The 20905-nt window shown below is 60.1% G+C and overlaps 1 protein-coding gene across 27 annotated transcripts in view; it reads right to left on the bottom strand.

Annotated features, from left to right (window-relative positions):
- ABLIM2 (actin binding LIM protein family member 2) overlaps positions 1–20905 on the bottom strand; it is a 143166-nt gene that overhangs the window by 90736 nt on the left and 31525 nt on the right. For 25 of the 27 annotated variants that reach the window (XM_045056667.1, XM_045056669.1, XM_045056666.1 and 22 more), the window contains exons 1-3: positions 17072–17138; positions 12279–12422; positions 4697–4880 (exon numbers count right to left, since the gene is read on the bottom strand). In XM_045056667.1, the coding sequence (XP_044912602.1) occupies positions 4697–4880; positions 12279–12422; positions 17072–17123 (380 nt within the window). In that variant the 5' untranslated portion in view covers positions 17124–17138. Of the gene's footprint in view, positions 1–4696; positions 4881–12278; positions 12423–17071; positions 17139–20905 lie in introns of those variants that run through there. The other 2 variants (XM_023253443.2, XM_023253441.2) reach the window with 1 other exon arrangement.

Raw genomic sequence — 20905 nt, forward strand, 5'->3', positions numbered from 1 at the left:
AAAAGTCCCCTGTGATTTTCTGTAATGACTCCCCCACCCTCCACCACCACCACCCTTGACCCCAGGCAACCGTGGTGGGCATTCTGTCGCCATGGATCGGATATGCCTTTTCTGGAACTACACATACACGGACTCACACAGGACATAGCCTCTGATGCCTGGTTCAGCGTCCTGCCCCCGACAGTCACTCGCGTGCTGCACACATCAATAGCTTGCACCTCGTTACTACAGAGCGGTGCTCCCCCGGACAGGTGAGGAACACGATTCCATTCACCGTGGACAGACCTCTGGGTTCTTTCCAGTTTGGGGCTGTTACAAATAAAGCTGCTAAGAATGTTCAGTGACAAGTCACTCTGTGGTCACGTGCTTTCGCTGCTCTTGGGTGTGTACCTGGGGCATATGCTAACTCTCTGATTAAGTTTGCAATGACCCACCAAACTGATCTCCAGAGAGGTCGCACCACTTTGCATTCCCGCCGGCAACACGTGAGGGTCCCTTCAGGCTCATACCCTGGCCAACAATCGCCGTTACCTTCCGTTTCCGTTCTAGACGTTCTGGTGGCTAGCTGCCGGTTCCTCACCATTTCAGTCTGCACTGTTTTATGTGCTTGTGGCCATTCGCCTATATTCTTTTGTGGAGTGTCTGTTAAACCTTTCTGCCCGTTTTCCATAGGATTTTGGTTTACCTTCTTGCTGCTGACTTGTAGAAGTTCTGTACATATTTGGATGCCGATGCCTCATCAGATATATATTATCTACCAGCTGATGGCTTGCTCCGGAACTTTATTGATAGCTTTTGACGTTATTTTTCTTCCTTTAACTTTCCTGTCACGCGGGTGTGTTGGCAACAAGTTCTCTCAGCTTTTGTGTGCTGACAGAAGTCTTTATTTTGCCTTCATTATTTGGGGGGGGACACATTTATTGATGTCATTTTAATCACACACTACAGGCATCCCTCAGAGATACTACGGGTTCAGTTCCAAACCACTGCAATAAAGCAAATATTGCAATAGGGCAAGTCAAATGGATCTTCGGTTTCCCGGGGCGTAGAAAAGGTATGTTTACACTGTGGTCTATTAGATGTGCAGTAGCACGAAGTCAAAAAAACCACGTACATACCTTAAAAAGTACTTTGTTGCTAAAAAATGCTAACCGTCACCCGAACTTTCAGGAAGGCGTAGTCACTGATCACACATCAGCCCAACAGATATAAAACTGAAAAAGCTTGACATGTTGTGAGAATGACCGAAAGGTGACAGAGACACGAAGGGAGCAGATACTGTCGGAAAACGGCACCGACGCGCTCGCTCGATGCAGCACTGGCGCAACCTTCAATTTGTAAAACGCGCAGTGTCTGCAAAGCACCATAAACCGAAGTGCAACAAAGTGAGGGGTGCCTGTGTGACATTCATGTCATTCAACGTGGTTTCTAGGGTACTCAGACTTGGGCGTTTATCCCCACAATCAATTTGAGGACTTTTTCGTCGCCCCGCACAAGAAACCCCATATTCCTTAGTGGTCGTGCCTTCACTTTTGAAAGTGTTTTGCTTTTTGCTTTTTTTCTTTTTCGGTGTGTGGCAGGGTGGGCAGGAGGCTTGGCATGGAATTGTTTGATTTCTTTCTTGTAAGTCTTTAAAGATACTAGCCCATTGTCTTCTGTTGGGCATAGTTTTAGGAGAGAAGTCTGTAATAATTCCTTTGTTCCATTGTCTGTGATGTGGGTTTTTTTTTTTTTACCCTCTTGCTCCTTGTTAGATTTGTTACTATTTTTCAGAAATTTGATTACGACGGGCTTAGTAGGTTTCTGTTGTGTTTATGCTACTTGAGATTCATCAACATTCCTGGATCCACGGGTTAACAGTTTTCATCAAACTAGAAATTGTTTAGCCATTATTTCAATTATCTGCTCTTCCCCCACCTCCTGGATCCCCCCCACCTTGGACAGGTAAAAAGATCCCTTATTCTCAGATTCCTGAACCTGTCCCCATGTTTCCCAGTCTTTTCTGTCTCTTTGCTGGAGTCTGAATAGATCCTATGGTTTTGTCTTCAGGTTCACCAAGCCTTTCCTCTGCAATACTTACTCTCCCGCTAATTCCTTTGAAGGAATTTTCGTCTCAGAAATTGTAGTGTTCATTTGCAGAAATTCCACTTGGTTTCTTTTCACACGTCCTGTAACACTCCCACTTATATTCACATTTTCCTTTAAATACCGAAGCATATTTCCAAAGTGTTTCAAGCCACCGGCTGCTACTGTCACATCACTCTCATTTCTGGGTCTACTTCTATTGACTCGTTTTTCTCCTGGCTTTGGGTCTCATTTTTCAGCTTCTGAAAAATGTGACTGGTATTATTTGATCGGATGTTGGGCGCCGCATTCTATGATGCCGAGGGCTGGACCCCAGTCTTCCTATGGAGAGTGCTGGGTCTGTTCTGGCAGAGGCTCATTTGCAGATCAGCGCGACCTTTTGTGGGTTTGACCTTTCTCTTCGTTTCAGCAGGTTTCGCACGCAGGCTATTTTAGCCCCACTGATCGGGCACAACCCTTTTGGCATCCCCACTGCGTACCTGGGTGTTCAACAGCCCCGTCACAACTTGCACGTCTCCCAGCCCTGGGAACGGTTCAGCTCACAGCGATCTGGTCACCCTCTGTCCACCTGGTGAAATGTCCTCTCTGCCTGGGTGGCTTTGTGTCCAGTCAAAGGCTCAGAGGCGCCCCCACGTTGCTTCTGCACTCGCTCTGCGGGGCCCCCTCCCCTCCGGAGTACGGCTCCTGCTGCTCGGGTCACCGCCTCCTGACTCGGTCTCCCCTCCTGGTACTACGGCTCCAGAAACTGTCTCCGGGCACAAAGCTGGGTATTTTCAGACTCTGCTGCCTGTGTCCCCAGGCTGAGTCCCAAGCAGCCTGTGCTCCGGTGCCTGAAAACAGTTGTTTCGTATATTTTGTCCAGTTTTATAGTCGTGTACGGAGGGTGGTAAGAGCGACGCGGTCAATGCAGCGTGACAGAACCGTCTGCTGTTGTTTGCAAAACAGGAGATTGTCCAGAGGTGATCCTTCCAGCCAACGGTGACCACGTCTCCTCGTCTCTAAGCTACGTGCACAGAAACCAACTATTTGATAGTCCTGGTGGGAACTTTGGCCTGAACGTGGCACGAGGGCACAGTGACTGTCATTAGAAACGTTCCTTGTCATCGTTCCCCCGTCTCTGCACCTCCCTGACGAAAACATCCACTTCTGTCTGGCACCAAGGCTGTAACTACAGCCAACAGCTCAAAAACCGCCCTCGACACTGGGTGTGGTGAGACAGAGAACACAGAGCAGAAGTTAACTCTGGGGAGTTTTTTTTATTATTATTCTTTGTCTCGCAGAAATGGAACATGTTCCTGGGAGCTGGAGCCATGCGTCTGGCGGCCGGGTGCTCGTGAGAAAACTGCTTCTGGCCTCCCTGCTAAGCCCCCTGAGGTGCAGGGCAGAGAGGGGAGCCAGGCTGTGGCCCTGCCATGAGGATCAGGCCCTCAGTCTATCTCCAGCGACCCTCCGCCTCACCCCTGCTCTGGGCCAGGCACAAGGCACCACAGAGGAAGCAGGCCCAGCCCCTGCCTGCACGCAACTCCAGAGACCTGCTGCTGCTGGGAAGGTGCCGTGGGGCCCAGGTGAGCACCTGTGCAGGGCACAGTGGTGCCCTGACGAGGGAGGGGAGCTGCCCCCCAGGGTAGGAAAGGCCCTGACGGTGCACCCTCGTACTTCAGGGTCTCTGGGTGCTGAGCCCTTAGAGTCTGGGCTAATGCCTCCCTGAGTCACCGGCACCGGCCCTGTACCAGGTGCACGCAGGTGCTTAAAAAGCCTGGTTGCAGGAAGGAAGGAACGAATGAATGAATGAATGAATGAACTAGACCAGACTGCGAAGTCCTCTCAGCCAGGCTGAGGAGCCCGGACTTTCTCAGGGATGCCGGGCAGGGGGGGGGGGGCAGTGAGGGGGAGCGACAGACAGAGAGGCGGGGACCCCAGCGTGGAGGCCGCGGCAGGACCCCAAGCAGGCACGTGTTGAAGCCTCGGTGGGGGTCGCGGCTGGGGAGAGCGTAGCAAGGGAGGGGCCCTTCCCCAGATCCGGAAGACGCTCACGCTTGGGGGGCCCTGCCCCCGGGGGGGGGGCTGGTGGGGTGCCACCCACAGATCGAGGACACGGGCAGCTGAGGAGGGGCTAAGCGTGGCCTCCACGGGCACCAACGCAAGAGAAGAAACGTGTGGAGAGTGCCGGCAGGAGAGGAGCTGACCGAGGGGGCCGCGGAGCGGGGGGAGGGAGCTCCTTCCCAGAAGCCCAGAACCCGCTGCACTCTGTGCCCCCCGGGAAAGAGGGCCTGGGGGCCTGGTCCTGTGCTGGGGGCAAGGGGTGGACGCCTGCAGGGTCGGGGCCGGGCGAAGATGTGCCCCGGTGCAGGTCCGCCTGCGGGCCCTGGGCTGGGACCTGCCTCTGCTCCCAGCTGTGGCCCAACAGGAGGAAGGGAGGGGGAGGGGGGAGGGGAGAAGAAGGGGGAAGGGAGGGGAGAGGGAGGGAGAGGGGAGGGAGAGAGGGAAGGAGGGGGAGGGAGAGAGGGAAGGAGGGGGAGGGAGAGAGGGAAGGAGGGGGAGGGAGAGAGGGAAGGGAGGGACGGAGGGGAGAAGGGCAGGGAAGGCGCGGGGAGCCCGCGGCCTCACTCACCGGCACACGGCGCACACGAAGCAGTCGGGGTGGTAGGTCTTGCCCAGCGCGGACACCACCTCGCCCTCGATGAAGCGGTCGCAGCTGAAGCAGCGGGTCCCGTAGAGCCTCTGGTAGTCCCGCGTGCAGATGTACTCGCCCTGGCGCACGAAGAAGCCGCCCTCGGCCAGGTCACAGCCGCACGCTGGGGGGCGGCCGCGGCGTCAGCAGGGCGGGGACCCCGGGCGGGCGGGTCTCCCGCCGCACGCGGCCCCCTCCCCCTCCCCCCGCCCGACGACCCGGGTCTCGGCGCGCCCCGCTGACTCTCCCGCGGAAGCTTCCGGAAGAGCGGCCCCCACGCGGGCCGGGAGTCGGGCCGCCTCGCCGGCCCCCTCGGTCTGTCTCCCAAGGCCAGACTCCCACAGACTCCCACAGGCCATGGTCACTTGAGCACAAATCCTTTCGTCCCCTGTGCCCTAAACACACTCTTCTGGCCCCAGGAAGAGCCCCGCGGAGGGGCTCAGAGAACTTTGCCAGGTGGGAAACGGGGCGACTTGCCTCAGGACAGCCTGCCGGTGTGCGTCCGGGACACCCATGCCTTCCCCTCCCCGCCCCCACACCCCCCCCTCCAGCCCAGGGGCACGTGGGAGCCATGCACGGTTTCAGAGGGAGCAGCCTATGCTCTCCCTGGCTGGCCCAGCCCCTCCCTGCTGGGGACCAAGAGGGCGCCCCTGCAGCTCCAGACCCTGCCAGCCGGGCCAGTCCTGGGTCCTCCTGGGTCACAGCCCCCAAGCAGAGTCTTGAAAACCACATCGTCTGTCCTTCCTTCCTTCCTTCCTTCCTTCCTTCCTTCCTTCCTTCCTTCCTTCCTCCCTTCCTTCCTCCCTCCCTTCCTTCCTTCTCTCCTTCCTTCTCTCCTTCCTTCCTCCCTTCCTTCCTCCCTCCCCCTTTCCTTCCTTCCTTCCTTCCTTCCTTCCTCTCTCCCTTCCTTCCTCTCTCCCTCCCTTCCTCTCTTCCTTCCTTCCTTCTTCCTTCTTTCTTACCTTCCTCCCTCCCTTCCTTCCTTCTCTCCTTCCTTCCTTCTTTCCTTCCTCCTTCCTTCTCTCCTTCCTTCTTCCCTTCCTTCCTCCCTTCCTTCCTCCCTCCCTTCCTTCCTTCTCTCCTTCCTTCTCTCCTTCCTTCCTCCCTTCCTTCCTCCCTCCCCCTTTCCTTCCTTCCTTCCTTCCTTCCTTCCTTCCTTCCTTCCTTCCTCTCTCCCTTCCTTCCTCTCTCCCTCCCTTCCTCTCTTCCTTCCTTCCTTCTTCCTTCTTTCTTACCTTCCTCCCTTCCTTTCTTCCTTCCTTCCTCCCTCCCTTCCTTCCTTCTCTCCTTCCTTCCTTCTTTCCTTCCTCCTTCCTTCTCTCCTTCCTTCCTCCCTTCCTTCCTTCCTCCCTTCCTTCCTCCCTCCCCCTTTCCTTCCTTCCTTCCTTCCTTCCTTCCTTCCTTCCTTCCTTCCTCTCTCCCTTCCTTCCTCTCTCCCTCCCTTCCTCTCTTCCTTCCTTCCTTCTTCCTTCTTTCTTACCTTCCTCCCTTCCTTTCTTCCTCCCTTCCTCCCTTCCTTTCTTCCTCCCTTCCTCCCTCCCTTCCTTCCTTCCTTCCTTCCTTCCTTCCTTCCTTCCTTCTTCCTTCCTTCCTTCTTCCTTCCTTCCTTCTTCCTTCCTTCCTCCCTTCCTTTCTTCCTTCCTTCCTCCCTCCCTTCCTTCCTTCTCTCCTTCCTTCCTTCTTTCCTTCCTCCTTCCTTCTCTCCTTCCTTCCTCCCTTCCTTCCTCCCTTCCTTTCTTCCTTCCTTCCTCCCTCCCTTCCTTCCTTCTCTCCTTCCTTCCTCCCTTCCTTCCTTCCTTCCTCCCTTCCTTCCTTCCTTCCTTCCTTCCTTCCTTCCTTCCTTCCTTCCTTCCTTCCTCCTTCATCATGGTATTGCATCAGCACTTAAAATTTTTCATCAAAACATTAATTGATTGCAAAGGATGCTGCTTCTGGGGAATTCTGAGTATCGGCATCTTTCACTTTAACTCACGTCCTCCTTTCGAGCACATCCAGTGGGAGGTCTTGCCAGAGCGAGACCACCAGCATCTTCTAGCAAAGCCCACAGCCAGCATTCGTAAAAGTGGAAACTTCACCTTGTCCCCAAAAAGCCTAGTTCCCTCCTACTTCCCCAAAGAACCGCACGCGAACGTAACGTGTTTTAAGACCGGAAGTGCCGCCTCGCCTTCTCCGCAGAAAAAAATTCCAGAGTCAACGTGGACATTGATTTCTTAGGAATGTCTTGTGGTCACAAGGCTCTAAATATTTAATAAGTTATTCTGGATTGGGTTATTTTTTTTTACTAAGATGAGTACAAAGCTAGCAAAGTAACACATACATTATAAATTTGGATAAGTCGTCGGAGACAGAGAAAACCTTTCTACGTAAGCTCTTGGTGCCACGGATGGTGTTGACCGAGGGGAACGCCCGGTGTCCGGTCAAGGGAGCCCCGACCGTGGAACCTTTTCTTGGTGCCCTGGGAGTCTGGGAGGCGAGGGGAAGCCTGGCGGCCTTCCTTCCGGACAGGTGCCTTCTCGGGGGCTCAGGTTTCAGAAGAGCATTTGCGGAAATTTGGAGTCTGGAGACTGAACCTCTGGGAGTCGGGGTCCTTCCGGGGCCCGGTCCGCTCGGCCCGGTCCGCAGAGCCCCCCTCAGCTCACACCCCACTCAGTGCCCACCACCTGCCCCGCCGCCTGCTGCCCGGGGGCTCCGGCGACCATCTCCCACACAAGGTGGGTGGTGGGCCTCTCCTGGGTCTCCCCGACCCCTCGCCCGGGCCACAGGGTGGCACTTGCGGTGTGCCAGTTGTGGAGAGCAGAGCGGTTCTCCAAGGAGATGTGAGCTCTGCAGACGAGGTGAGACGTCAGCTGAGCCGCTGAGCCCAGACGCTGGAGCTGCCTGGCTTTGGACCCCAGCTCCGCCTGTGCCCTCGGCTGTGCGTCCTGGGCAAGTTCCTTAACCTTTCTGGGCCTCTGCAGAGGCCTCCCCGAGGCTCGGTCCCGTGCCTTCACTGTGGTCCTTCTCCATTAACAGGAGCGGGGGACGGGGGTGGGGGGCTCGTCCCGGAATACCACTTAGCACGGACGCTACAGAACGTGAAAACCGCTCCTGCCCCCCGACCCGTCAATCTCTTTTCTGGGACTTCATTCCCAGGAAATGACCAGGAATACCCACAGAGCACTGCTGGCCAGTGTAGGCTGCAGCCGCGATGCAAACGACGTAGGCAATTAACGCGGGGCTTTGGAGCCAGGCAGCCTGGGCCGGAATCCTCCCTCCGCTGCTGCTCAGCTGTGTGACCTTGGGCGAGCTACTTGGCCTCTCTGAACCTCCGAGTCGTCCCCTGCAACGTAGGGTTCGCTCAGCGCCGGACGGAACCGGCTTACGTGTCCGACAGCAGAGGAATGGCCAAGGTCACCGCTGGCCTTGCCTGTGAGGAATCGGGGCAGATACTGAAACTGATGTGGAAGGATTTGCATGATGGGGAAAGGGCGCCCACGGTCCGGGAGGTGAATAAATCAGGACACAGAGGAGTGTATGTAACGAGACCTCCAATCAAAGAGACTCGCGAGGGACGGGATGGAGGGGCTGCCTACCGACCCGAACCCGACAGGAGTCCCCTGGGGGGGCCCCTGGGGGGTGTTTCCACTCTCCCTTACGCCTCCCTGCGCTGGTGGGTGGAGGAGGGAGGAGGCAGCCGCTAACATCAGAGCACGAGGAAACGACGGAGGCGGCCCCGCGGCCTGATCTGAGTGCGCTGGCTCGGGGCTCACGGCCACTGCCAGCCAGGGCTCACCCCGTCTCTGCCCGGGACCCTCCATCTGTAGTAACAGGCCCCTGTCCCCGGAGCGACCTCCCTGCCACGGGGCCCGCGGGTCCTGGATCTGCGGTCCAGGTGCCCTGTGAGGGGCAGGCTGTGCAGAAGGACACCTGCCCGGGGCCGGCAGACGAAGCTTCCCTTTGGTTCTGGAAGCCGTTGGTTGGTTTCTCATAAATGCCCCGGGGGCACCCCAAAAGGAGAGAATGTGGGCATTTTGTACCACTCCCTTGTCACCCCCAGGTGCCCAGAGCAGCTCTCCGGCGGCGGTCCCAGAGAGATGTGCCCTTTGTGGTCGACCCCACGGGCAGAGCCAGAGGGCTCGCTGCCCTGCCCACCTCCTTCCCTCCCGGGGGGACTTTCCCGCCATCACGGTCCTGCTCAGCCCTGCTGCTTCTCGGATCAGAAAACGCCCGCTTGCTGGGCGTCACGGGTGGATGTGGCCTCCTGTGGTCGTCACTTAGGGGCCGGGGCTGTGTTTCCAGGGCACTACGAGCAGGGTGCAATCAAGAACCAGGGTCCTAAAAGCGCAGACCTTGGCCGCACACACAAAGTCGAGGGGACCACACTGGGTTCTCCAGGCAAATTTCAAGCTGTTGGCAAACACGCTCTCACTTCTTTCTTGAGGACCTACTACGTGCTGGGCGTCTTCCACGTTTGGTCACATGTTGCAGCGTGAGAGTAGAGGCGACAAGATCCCTACACACAGCCGGAATCCCACGTCCCCGCGCGGTGGACACCAGTCTCCGGCCCCTGGAGCCTTCCCCACGCCCACCGTGGCCCTCCGCACAGAGGTCTGGGGAAACGAAGGTGGACCGGGGCCCTCCTCTGTCCACTGTCCCTGGGCCCCAGAGCCGAGAGCCTCCCAAGGACCCCTCCCCATCGCTCATTCTGCTCCAGCCTTTTCCCACGTCCACCAGGCACGCACCCCGCGTTCTCGTCTTCGTCCCAGCTGCTCCCTCTGGCTGCAAGGCTCTTCCCAAACGTCCCTCAAGTCTTCACTCAGGTCACCTCCTCTGTGAGGCCCACCCTGATTGCTCAACGGAAAACAGCAACTCCGCCCCTCTTCCTCCCTTCCTGTCTGGCACCTTCTAGCACATGGTAAGATGTACCTATCCTGTCCAGTGTTTCCCGCCCGTCCCCCGTTTACCAGAACGTGATCTCCATGAGAACAAGGGTGTCCCTCGTGCTCACGGATGCCTCTCAAGCACCCAGAACGCCGCCTGAGCGCGGCAGCTGCCCGAGAAATGTTGCTGTGCAAACCCCGAGGTTAGAAACGTGCGTAGGACCCACACGAGCCGGTGGTGGCAGAGGTGGGATTTGAACCCAGACCTCCAAGCATCAAAGCCCAAGCCTGGGGCATCCATGAGGCAGAGTGTAATTACCTAATTATTTCGTGGGCTCTCCCAGGTAAACTGAGGCACGCCAAACACGTGCCAAGGTGGTAAGAACCCATCCCACCGGGGCCTCTTGTGAGATGCTGTGGGCGCCTGGCAACGTGCCCACCCAGGGACAGACATGACTGGTCTCTGTGAATCGCCATCCTCCTTCTTGGTCCTCTGTGGCCCTGTGGGTGGACCCGTGACCCGGTTCCGGCCAATGAGCCATATTAGAAGTCTTTGGGAGAGCCTCAGGGAAAGGGTTCTCCCTGATCAAAGAAGGGAGAATCACGTGAGCAGGGAGGCCTCTGCCTGTGTCTATCCCTCTTCCCGAGTTGGATACTATCCTGTGAGGATGTGATGCTTGGAGCTACGGCAGCCACCTTGAGACCATGAGGAGAGGCACCTCTGCCATGCACAGGATGCAGGGCGGGGCGGGGGGGAGCGAGAGGAAGTGGGGGTGGGGCAGTGAAGAAACCTGCATCTTTAATGACCCTGTTGAGCTGTTAAGTTACCCAACTCTGGGGAAAGGGGCTACTTCCAGGCTTTACGTTAAAATGATAAACATCCGAGGCGCCTGGGTGGCTCAGTCGGTTAAGTGTCCGACTTCGACTCAGGTCATGATCTCACAGTTCGTAGGTTCGAGCCCCGCGTCGGGCTCTCCACTCAGCACAGAGTCTGCTTTAGATCCTCTGTCCCCCTCCCTCTCTGCCCCTGCCCTGCTCCCTCTCTCTCTCTCTCTCTCTCTCTCTCTCTCTCTCAAAACTAAATAAGTGTTAAAAACCAGATGATAAGTATCCATGTTGTTTAAGACACTAGGAGTTGGGTATTCGTTTTTATTCATCCCAAAGTGCCCTCAGTGACTCAGAGGCTTTGCACTTTCAGACAAAGTGGATAGACGCCCAATCGGAGGCCATGTAACCTTCACGCTTAAACAAACACGGTTCTTTCCAGCCTGCAGGCAACCTCAGCCGCCCCACGTCGTTCTGAGCAGGTGAAGCAGAGATGCCCCCACCGCCAAGGGCAGGGGCCCCGCTGGGCATGGCCACCCGGCACGGTGTGAGGCTCTGTGGCGGCCTGCGCGTGTGGGCAGCGGTCTCGAAAGGGGGCCCGTGTGCCCACGGGCTCCTGCCACCCGTGCCACCCCCACAGCGAGCGCTGGGAGCGGCCGCGGCGCACAGAGGCGCGTCCCGGGTGCCCGCCAGCACCACCCGCCTGCGGGCCGTGACGAAGGGGCCGCGGCTTTTCCAGGGCCGCTCACGGAGGACAAAGTGATCTGTCCCCGGTGACGCTGTGGGAGGGCAGGGGCTCCCCTCCTCCCAACCCCCCCCGGGTCAAACCAGGACCCCGTTCTGATGCCTTTTATCGCGTTCCTAAGGCCTGTGCTTACGGACCATCCTTTGAAACACGGCGGCCACTTCCCCCATCTTTTAAAGTCAGCATCGAAAAAGAGCATTTTAATGGATTTTGCTTTTTGGACACAGCAAATTGATCTTTTGGAGAGTAGAGAGAATTAACCCAGACAAATCCCTGGGAAGCTCTGATGAAAAGAAGAAGCTTCAGGCGAGGGGGGGTGGGCACTCTCCACCCGGGGGTGGGGCACCGACCACAGAAGGGGTGGGGGCATGGACCACAGCGGGGGAGCCACATCGTAGGCAGAGGTGGTGTCCCCCAGGACGCTGCAGGGTCGCCGTTCTCACACGCCCACACGGCGCTGCCCCGTCCTTTCCCAGAAAACACCACTTCTAGGCTGTGCCCCTCTGACAGGCAGGCCAGGGTAACCCTCAGACCGAGGGTCCCAGGACGCTCCCACCCCTGCCAGAGATGGTGTCGCCCCAGAGGTCCCTGGGTGGGGGCCACTGGGGGCGCTCGGGTCTTCCCTGGGCCACTGGCCCCCGCAGGACCCCCGAGTCTCCCACAGCATTCTGCCCGGCACCCTGCCCGGGACTCATCAGAGGCCACCATCCAGCCCTGGACAGGCTCCCACATCTCCAGGCCCCAGCCACCCCCTCAAGTGACAGTCTCGGGTCCCTCATAGGGCCGCTGGCGCAGGGGGGAGCCTGGGCCCCCAGCCCCATCCCCCTCCGGCCCTGCAGCACCCCGCAGTCAAACCGCCGACCTGCGCCCCACACCGTGTGCACCTGCCCCTGCCGCCTGGGTTGGCCTGACGGGCTCCTCCTCACTCCAAGTCAGAGCCCAAACACCACCTCCTCTGCGAAGCCCTCCCTGGAAGCTTCCAGACCCTTCCTCACCCCCCACCCCCAGACCTTAGTTTAGCGGGTGTATCTATGCCCTCACAAGACCTCACCCGTCTCAGCAGGGACAAAGAACAGAGACCAGAGATGCTCACCTTTACAGACAAAGCACTTGATGTGGAAATACTTGTTCTGGACCCTCAGCACCTCCCCCTTGCACACATTTCCACACGTGTTGCACAGGATGGCCGTGCTGGGCGACTTCTCCAGGGGGCTGTGAGCAGCCTGGGGCTCCGACACTGCCGGGGGAAGAAAGGCCACGTTAAAGGGTGGGACACACCAGGCGCAGGTGAGTAAATCAGTGACTGCGCTCGCGACCCCCCCCCCCCCCCGCCAGCTCAAGCCCCATAGGGCGTCAGGGCACAGGCCCATCTTCTTTCCTGGGGGACCAGAGAGAATCAGATAACTTGAGGCCATCCGGTCAACCCCAGTGAGCGGCTCCTGTCTCTGGCGCCCCACACGTGGGCCATCCGTCCCCCATCGCTGTGTGCGCGCCTGCCGTGGTGGGGAGATCTCGACCCCGTCCCAAAGGGTATCCTGGTCTCTTGCTGCGTTGACCGGCAGGGCCTCAGAAGCAGCCCCCTCCCCCCGCCCAGTGAGCCGGGCATCCGGTCTACAGCCGGGAGACCCACAGTCCTCTCTCCTGCAACAGCAGTAACCACGGTCCTCCTTGGAGCGTGCCTCAAAGTCCTGCTGTGTCCCGGGGACGTGAACCTGAGTACTGGTGCGGCCCTCCTTCGAGCCAGCCATGGCCTGGGGTGTTTGTGGAGGTGTAGAAACCCACCGAGGGGCAGGTCGGGGTGGATGGTCAAAGGGCCCGGCTCTGGGGCTCTTGGGGTCTGGGGGGGCCATATGCTCCTCTCCCACATCCTCCAAGAGCACCTGTGGAGGCCAGCGGACAGGACACAGGGGCCCACAGCAGGCCAGCCCCTTAAGGAGCCCCAGCCTGGCGGTGAAGACAGCCCAAGGGGCAGAGCTGATGCCGGGGGAGGCCCAGGGGCTGGGGACCAGCAGAGTCCCTTGAAACACAGGGAGGAGCCGGCCGATGGCAGAGCTGGAGGCTGGCACGGAGGCCTGCCGGGCAGAGAGCATGGCCCACGCAGGGACCTGAGCCAGCTGGATCCTTCCGACTCAGGATCAACCCGAGAAAGCCAAACCTGCTTCCCTGACCAGCCGTGTGGTCACCCCTTTCAGCAGACTTCCCGGCCTCCTGGCCTCCCAGCCTCTCCGGCCTCCCATCAGACCCACCCCAGCCTCTTTCCTCCTCTGGGAAGCACCCCCACTGCTCTGCCCGCCTCTGGGGCTCAGGCAAATGCAAGTGAGGGGGGACGACCCCCCACTCCAGCCAGTGCTGGGGAGATAGCTTTGACTTTCTCATTTGGGGGTCTTTGCTTACTTTCACATCTTCTTTTTATTTATTTTATTTATTTTTATGTTTATTTATTTTTGAGACAGAGAGAGACAGAGCATGAACAGGGGAGGGTCAGAGAGAGAGGGAGACACAGAATCCGAAGCAGGCTCCAGGCTCCGAGCCGTCAGCACAGAGCCCGACGCGGGGCTCGAACTCACAAACTGCGAGATCATGACCTGAGCCAAAGTCGGATGCCCAACCAACTGAGCCACCCAGGCGCCCCTATTTTCACATCCTCTAATGCCACCCTCCTTTCTTGGTCTGGACAGGGTGCAGGTGGTGTACCTGGGGCAGGAAGCCTGCAGGAGAAAGCCCAGGTGGGCTGAGGGGTGCGGGGTGGCCGAGGAAGGACCTGCCACACTTCGTTGGAGCATTAAGCTACTTGTACCCACGCACACCCACGAACACGGTTGTCTAACGCCAGCTTTGAGCGAGCACCACACCTCGGGGTCTCCTCGTAAACCTCAAGGAGGTCACGCCAGACAGAGAAGGACATTTCTCCATCCAATTCCCCCCACCCCTTGCCCCCCAGGACCCCGCATCCCGGCGGCCCCCCTTCCACCAGGGCGGGGTTCCTCTCTGCTGCGGTCCCCGCCCGAGGTGGGGACACTGCGTGGGTGGCACAGAGGGGGAGCGGCCCATGCTGGGGACAGCAGGCTGTCTGAGGAGGAGAAGGCCGTGAACACCCCGAGGGTAGCAGGGTTCCGGCTATCTGGGGACGAGGAGCAGGTGCAGGAAAGGAGGTGAGCGGCATGGAAAGGAATTCGGCGTCTCCCTGGGCCGAGAGTCAGCGCCTGCCTTGTGCCTCCAGAGGGACCCAAACAGCAGACTGCGGGTGCGGAGCCCGGCGGGGCCCCTCGAGTTCTGCCGCCCTCCTGCAGCCCCAGCGACCCTCCCCACTCGAGCTGAAGCGCCAACGCCGGGCTCTCCCTGTGATTCTCCTTCCTGCAGAACGAGTGCTGAAATTGCCTCATCTACGACTTGATAAAATTAGCGGAAGAAGGCAGAGGGCGGGATTTGAATTTAAGACTCGAAATTCAAGACTGGGCTTCAATTTAAGACTCCCCTTGCGGGATGAGCCGCTGGAATCCGGGTTTGAAGCCAGTGAATGGCCCGGCGGGCCATGGAGTCACCCTGTCCTCCTCCGAGGCTCCATGGAGACTGTGCAGGGGCGGTGGGGGCGGGTGGGGGGCGGTGGAGGGAGGACTGAGATCCTCGACACTGGACACTGTTATCTTCTCATCTGTCAGGCATACAAAGGACAACAGCCGATCGTCTGTCTGTGAGCAGACAAGCAAGTTTTTATACTGCTGGGATCTGGCTCAAGGCCAGGGAGGGAAGGTCACTGTCAGAGTCCCGGGGGGGGGCGGGGTGGGGAGTGCAGGCCGTGGGGGCAGATGGCCTGGGCGCAGCCCCAGCCTCACCTCCTACGTGCTGTGACCTGGAACGTCCAGCCTTCCACGCAGCTGTCCCTCCGCCCGGCTGCCTCGTTCAATCACCTGCCCCAGAGCGTTGCTAGGATGTGGGCTGGGTGCACAATAGCTATTGTCATTTTCCAGAACACACGGCCTGACACCCTCAGTTGCCTGGCTCCTGGAGATATATCTGACCTGCGGGCAGAGCTGCTTTAAGACACGCTTTGCTGAGGGGACCCGATCCTGCCCACGGAGGAGGGGACCCTCTAAAGCCTCCTGGGACCTCCGGGCGATGAGAGCGGTGGTGCTGCCCTCTGGTGGCGGGAAGAAGACACTGCGCCACGGAGACAGCCGTGGGCCTCGCGCACAGGTGTTCCCTCCGGCCGGGCACCTGCCCAGATCCCACCCGTGAATCCTGCAGATCTGTGGCGTGGGCCCTCTGACCCCCCGAGACGGACTCACCCCTTGCGCCTCCTGCACATGCCCACTTGCAAGAAACCCCCGTACGCAGACCACGCTGGGGTATGTTGTCCCTGATGCCGCTGAGGGAGCTGAGGCCCGGAGAGATGGCCCAGGCCCAGCGCGTGATGACACCCAGGGTTTTCTCCACTCGGCCCCGGGACAGGGATGGGCTGTTCTGGCCAGCCCTGGTGTCCGGGGTGTGGGTAGTACATTAAAAACAAAGAATTCTCGAGAAACTAGCTACCAAGCCTCAAAAAGACAGGGAGAACCCTACATGCACGTTACCAAGAGAACGAGCCCGCCGCGGGGCTGTAGGATCCCACGCACAGGGCATTCTGGAAAAGGCAAAACCATGGAAACAGGAAACAAAGATCAGTGGTCGCCAGGGCGTGGGGGCGGGAGGGGTGAACGGGCACACAGAGGGCGTTTGCGGCCACGAGACCCCCGTGGGGACACCTGTCACGGCACACTCGTCCCGCCCGGAGTCACCCCAGCGGAAACTTCAGCTCACTCTATGGCAAGCACACCCCCCCACCGCAAGATGCAACCCCCCGTGGAAAGTTCCGGGTGTGGCGTCCATGGGAACCCCGCTGTCTGTTCGGTGTTGCTGTGGATGGACGGCCACTCTAGGAGACGACGTCGGGGAAAATTTTTAAACGAAAAGGAGAGAGAGAGAGAGAGAGAGAGAGAGAGAGAGAGAGAGAGAGAGAACGGCCACGCCGGAGCCCTAACCACACGCACAGCGGGCTCTTCGCACTACAGACCCCCAGCCGTGATCATCACGTAAAAAAACATAAACGCGAGTGGCCCGAATCGATCCCACAAAGGGCTGTGGCCACTTAATCCCCCTGTGCTAGTGAAATCCCGGCACCGGGGGGCCTCACAGGGAACAGGAATTACTACAGGCACCACCACTGCGTAACGCCCGCGGTCACAGGGGAGGGACACGGCCAGCGCACCCTGACCGGGGGCCGGCCCCGCAGCCCCCGCGATGCCCGGCAGCCCCTCCAGGCTGCGACCGTGCTCTCTCTCCAGGAGAAGCCGTGTGCTGCTGGAGCTGGGACGGGAGCCAGCAGGGAGGGCTGTGACATCCGGGGGCGGCCGCGTGACCTTGGAGAGCTGACCGAATCCCAAGAAGCCTCAGTTTTCACATCTATAAATTGGAGCTCGGTCTCCTGAGGAATTGTTTTAGGCTCCATTAAAGTCGAGGAAGCCCCTGGTGCAAGGCTGGCCTGGTGGTCCCCAGGTCTCCAGATCTCAGGGGCTTCCCCGCAGCTAGGGGTGGGGACGGGGAGGAGGCTGCCAGGAGGGAGACCGGAAGCTCCCAGAGGGCCATGCCTCGGCTCACACGCCAGCCTCGTCTGTAGATGTCCCCAGATTTGCCTCCAGGCTCCAGTCACCTCGTGACGTGGCGGGGTAGACGACGGAGGGGGTGGGGGGGGCCGGAGAGCCGTACTGACGCGAGCTATGCCCCTCCCTGGCCCTGACACCTTGGGCAGGTCACGTGCCCTCCGAAGCCTGTTTCCACCTCCACGATGGGGATAGGCATTCCCAGATGGGGGACCCCGATGCATCTCCCACTTCCCAGACCGCAAGGCACCTGCCGTTCGTGATCCTCGGGACATTTCTAGCCGTTTCTTCCGTTTTCTCATGTTGGTGCTGGTGTTCTGTTCCTTCCCCGAGGGTCCGGTTCGTGCTGGAGCCCGAGCTGGCTGTGCCTGGCGGGGCCAAAGACCCACAGTCCCTGGTCATCTGGTGCAGGGTTTGCTCCGGACGGACACGCACCTCGGTACAGGACGTGGGACCCTGTGCGCTCCGGTTCTGACTGGACCCCACGCCCCCGCCAGCCGTGATGGCTTCGCTGTGCTCTCCCCTCTGCTGTTTGCATCCTGCAAACCACCGGCCGGGGTTCCAAACTGCGTGACTGTGTTCTCATATCGAGTAGCCTCATAAACCATGCATGCACACCCACTCCCGAGACTCCGATACACCCAGGGTGGGTCCCAGGCACACAGGGGGCATGGACCTGTGTGCAATCAAGGAGAACTTCTGGGAGGAGGTGACACGAGGTAGGCAGGTGCCTTCTGGGTCTTCAGCAAGGGCACGTCACCGTGCTCATTTGCATCACAGTCCCGACCGCGCTGGGGGGCCCCCGCCCGTCGGCCTGTGTGCCCGCCTCCCCCCGCGTGGAAGGCCCCCAGGGCCAGGGGCCAAGTCTGGGAAGTGTGTGTCCCTTGGGCCGGGTTTGGGGGAGATGGCTCTCACACGCCCCACGCGGCCATAAGCATCCCTGTGGCTTGCGCACCCCTCCGGCACGCGTGTTTCTTGGCCCTGGTTTTCTAAGTACAGAGTTAATGACGCCCCCACCCCCGTGCCCCGGAGGGTCTGTCTGCCCTGCCCTCAGAACGCTGTTTTACAGGCTGTGCCTCAGGTCAGGAGTAGGTCCCGCTCTCTCCCGCCGCCCTCCCCAGTGCTGCGTGTCGGAAAATCGCTTCAAATCACACGGGAGCACTCCCTTCGCTAACCTACTTACGGGCCGACTGCTAATTATAATCACGGAGCTGGCCTCTCTCTCCGAGGCCGTCGGCAGCCTGGGCCCAGCAAGCCGGCTCCCCAGACGGGCCAGAGGGGCGATCCTGTCTGACCCTTCCAGGAAGTCACTCATCCAGTCCTCCACCAGCGCCAGCGAAGACGCCGCGGGTACCTGCTCCCTGCCGAGCTCGGGGCTGGGCCGGGGCCCCGGCAGTTCCCGCCCCCAGCGGCCTGCACTCCAGGGCACAGAGTTGGGGGACAGAAACACCCCACCCAGAAGCCCGTTGCACCAGACGCCTGAACTCCCGTAGCAGCCCCCCGCAGGCCCGTTTCGATACCCACACCATCAGACCGCAGGGACCCCTGTCCCCCTGGGGATGCCACCTCGTGGAAAGCTGTTCCCTCCGCCCCCCGGGAGTGACCAGGCCCTCGGCCGGCTCCCCACAGATGTGGCCTCTGGTTTCTCTGTGGGGCTGAGTGCGCCCACCCGAGCCCCTGACCTGCCCCAGGACCAGACTGCACTCGGCCGGCAGCGATCAGCTCTGCTTGACCGGGTTCTAGGACGGGGACGTGGGCTCAGCACAAACATTCGCAGGCAGAACTGAGCATGTGAAAGTGCTGTACACTCCCGGCCAACTTCTGCCCGACACCATGAAGTCTGGGGGCAGAGCGACCGGGGGTCCCCTGGGCCCCGCTCAGGGCCGGGGACACAGCGATAAGTGTCTGCTGGGTGGCTGAGCCGAACCTCCTCTCCTGTTCACCCCACTGCGCTGAACGTCCCCTTCACCCTCGGGGGCCCCGCACCCAGCCCAGCGCCTGGCACCTGCTAGGCGTTCGAGAAATAGGACGAATCAACACACACCACACTGAACTGCAACATTTTGGGACAGGTGCCCGTCTCCCCCTTACGCCGCGTGCCTGGGCATCCGGCGATGTGACCGCCCCTCCTTCTGGAGGTCTGGACGCTCACCGCTCCGAGCAGTTCCTGGAGGCAGATGCCCGTCCCACAAAGCTCTTCTCCAATGTGGCTTTACCACATCTCCCACTAAGTGTCGGGGTGGGAGACCCCTCCCCTGGAGCACGGGTGCACATCTGGGGACGGCCTCGGCCAACAATGTGATGGAAACAACTCCACGTGGCTTCCAGGCCAGATCATCACGCCACAAACTTGCTTTTAAGGACGCTCCTTCTTGGAGCCCAGAGGCCACGCTGTGAGGAAGCACGACCACCCCAAACACAGAGGGATCGCACGCAGCACGCACGTGAAGCTGTTCTGGCCGCCAGCCACGTGGGCCACCAGCCACGTGAGCCACGACGCCTCCAGGGGCTCCGTCATCCCCAGCTCTCGGGTCACCCCCAGTCTTTACGTCTTCCCAGGAGAAACCACAGACATCGTGGGGAGGACAGAAAACGCCCCTGCAGTGCCCTTTCTGGATTTCCGACCCTCGGAACCCGTGAATGTCCCAGAACGCACATTCGGTGCTGAAGATTTGGGGCGGCGTGTTATTCGGCCACAGAAAACCACAGCCAGACCCCCAGAATCCCCTGCCAAGTCCCGACATGGCGTGCCTCCCCCCTCTGCACACAGCCGGCCTGAGGCTCACTCCAGACCTCTCCAGACACAGGAACGTCCCTCCCTCCATGGCCCCAGTCCCACGAGGATGTGCTGGCTGCTTTGATTCAGGGAAGGAAATGCCCAAAGTCTGGCATGACCTTGTCTGGAGTCCTTCCTGCCACCCTGGGTAGACACTCTTGTGCCCTTTTGGCAGAGTGAGAAACCAAGCTCAGAGAGGTAAGGTAACCAGCCCAAGGCCACACAGCCAGGAAGGGTGGAGTCAAGGTTCAATCCCCGGTCTGTCCTCCTCCCGCCAACCTACCCTGGCTCCAAAGTCCCAAGTGTCTCGGGAGGTCCCCATTTGGACCTGGTGGGAGACTGTCCCCTTGAGCCCACGGGCTCACAGCAAGGGGACAGCCCGGACGACAGAGCCCCCAGGGCAAACTCTGACAAGGTGGCAGGACCAGGGAAGGTGGCCTTGAGCACCAGCAAGGTCAGGTCCTTTGCTCGGGTCCCCGACCTGCTCAATACCCTGCCCACAGCCCATAGGACCCATGTCCCCGAGGGACCCCCACGCCTCCACGCCCCGCGCCCACCTGGTTCCCTGACTTCTCCCCCACTGCTAGCTGACCCCAGACCCTTTCCCAAAGTTGTCCTCGACGGTCCCAGCACCAGCCCCGGCCCCCGCCACGCCGTCTCCTGGGAGTGTGGCTCCTGCCCCTTCACCTGCAAAGACGACTGACCTCTCAGGCCTCCTCTGTACCCACAATGCGCTCACAGGGAGCCCGCGTGCTGAGCCCCATGCCCCGGGGGGCGCTCTGGGCACTGGCTCCTCTCGATGCTGCAGCAGGGGGGTCCCCGTGGGCCACCGACTGCCACCTGGAACAAGCGACATCTCCTCTCCAAAACGGCCGGTGAACCTCTGGCCGCCTCTGCTGGAGACCTCACTGGGGGCTCCCGTCTCTCTCCGGGGCTCCCTAAAGGCCAGCACGGGGCTGGGGGAACAGAGGACCCAGTTCACCTCAGACCGCCTGGGTCACGCTCCCCGTCCAGGAGGCCTGGGTGTGGGTGTGAATCCTGGGTCACCCCGCCCGACGTGGGCCCCTTGCTCCCAGGGCACTGCTGCGGGCCCTTTGGGTAGGTTGGGGGAGCTGCACAGGGTCAACCCCGCCAGACCCAGGGAGGCCAGGGGTCAGAGATCACTCTCCATCGGAGTGACAGCGGCTTGGCGTCTGGATCCCGGCAGACCGAGCTCAGACCCCCGCTGCCCTGTGGTTCTTCCTGCCCGGAGATGGGAGCACATTCCCACAAAGTCACTCTCAGCCACACACAGCCTGGGGGGGGGGG

The sequence above is a fragment of the Felis catus genome, chromosome B1 (genome assembly GCF_018350175.1).
Source record: "Felis catus isolate Fca126 chromosome B1, F.catus_Fca126_mat1.0, whole genome shotgun sequence".
In the NCBI taxonomy this organism is placed as follows: domain Eukaryota; kingdom Metazoa; phylum Chordata; class Mammalia; order Carnivora; family Felidae; genus Felis; species Felis catus.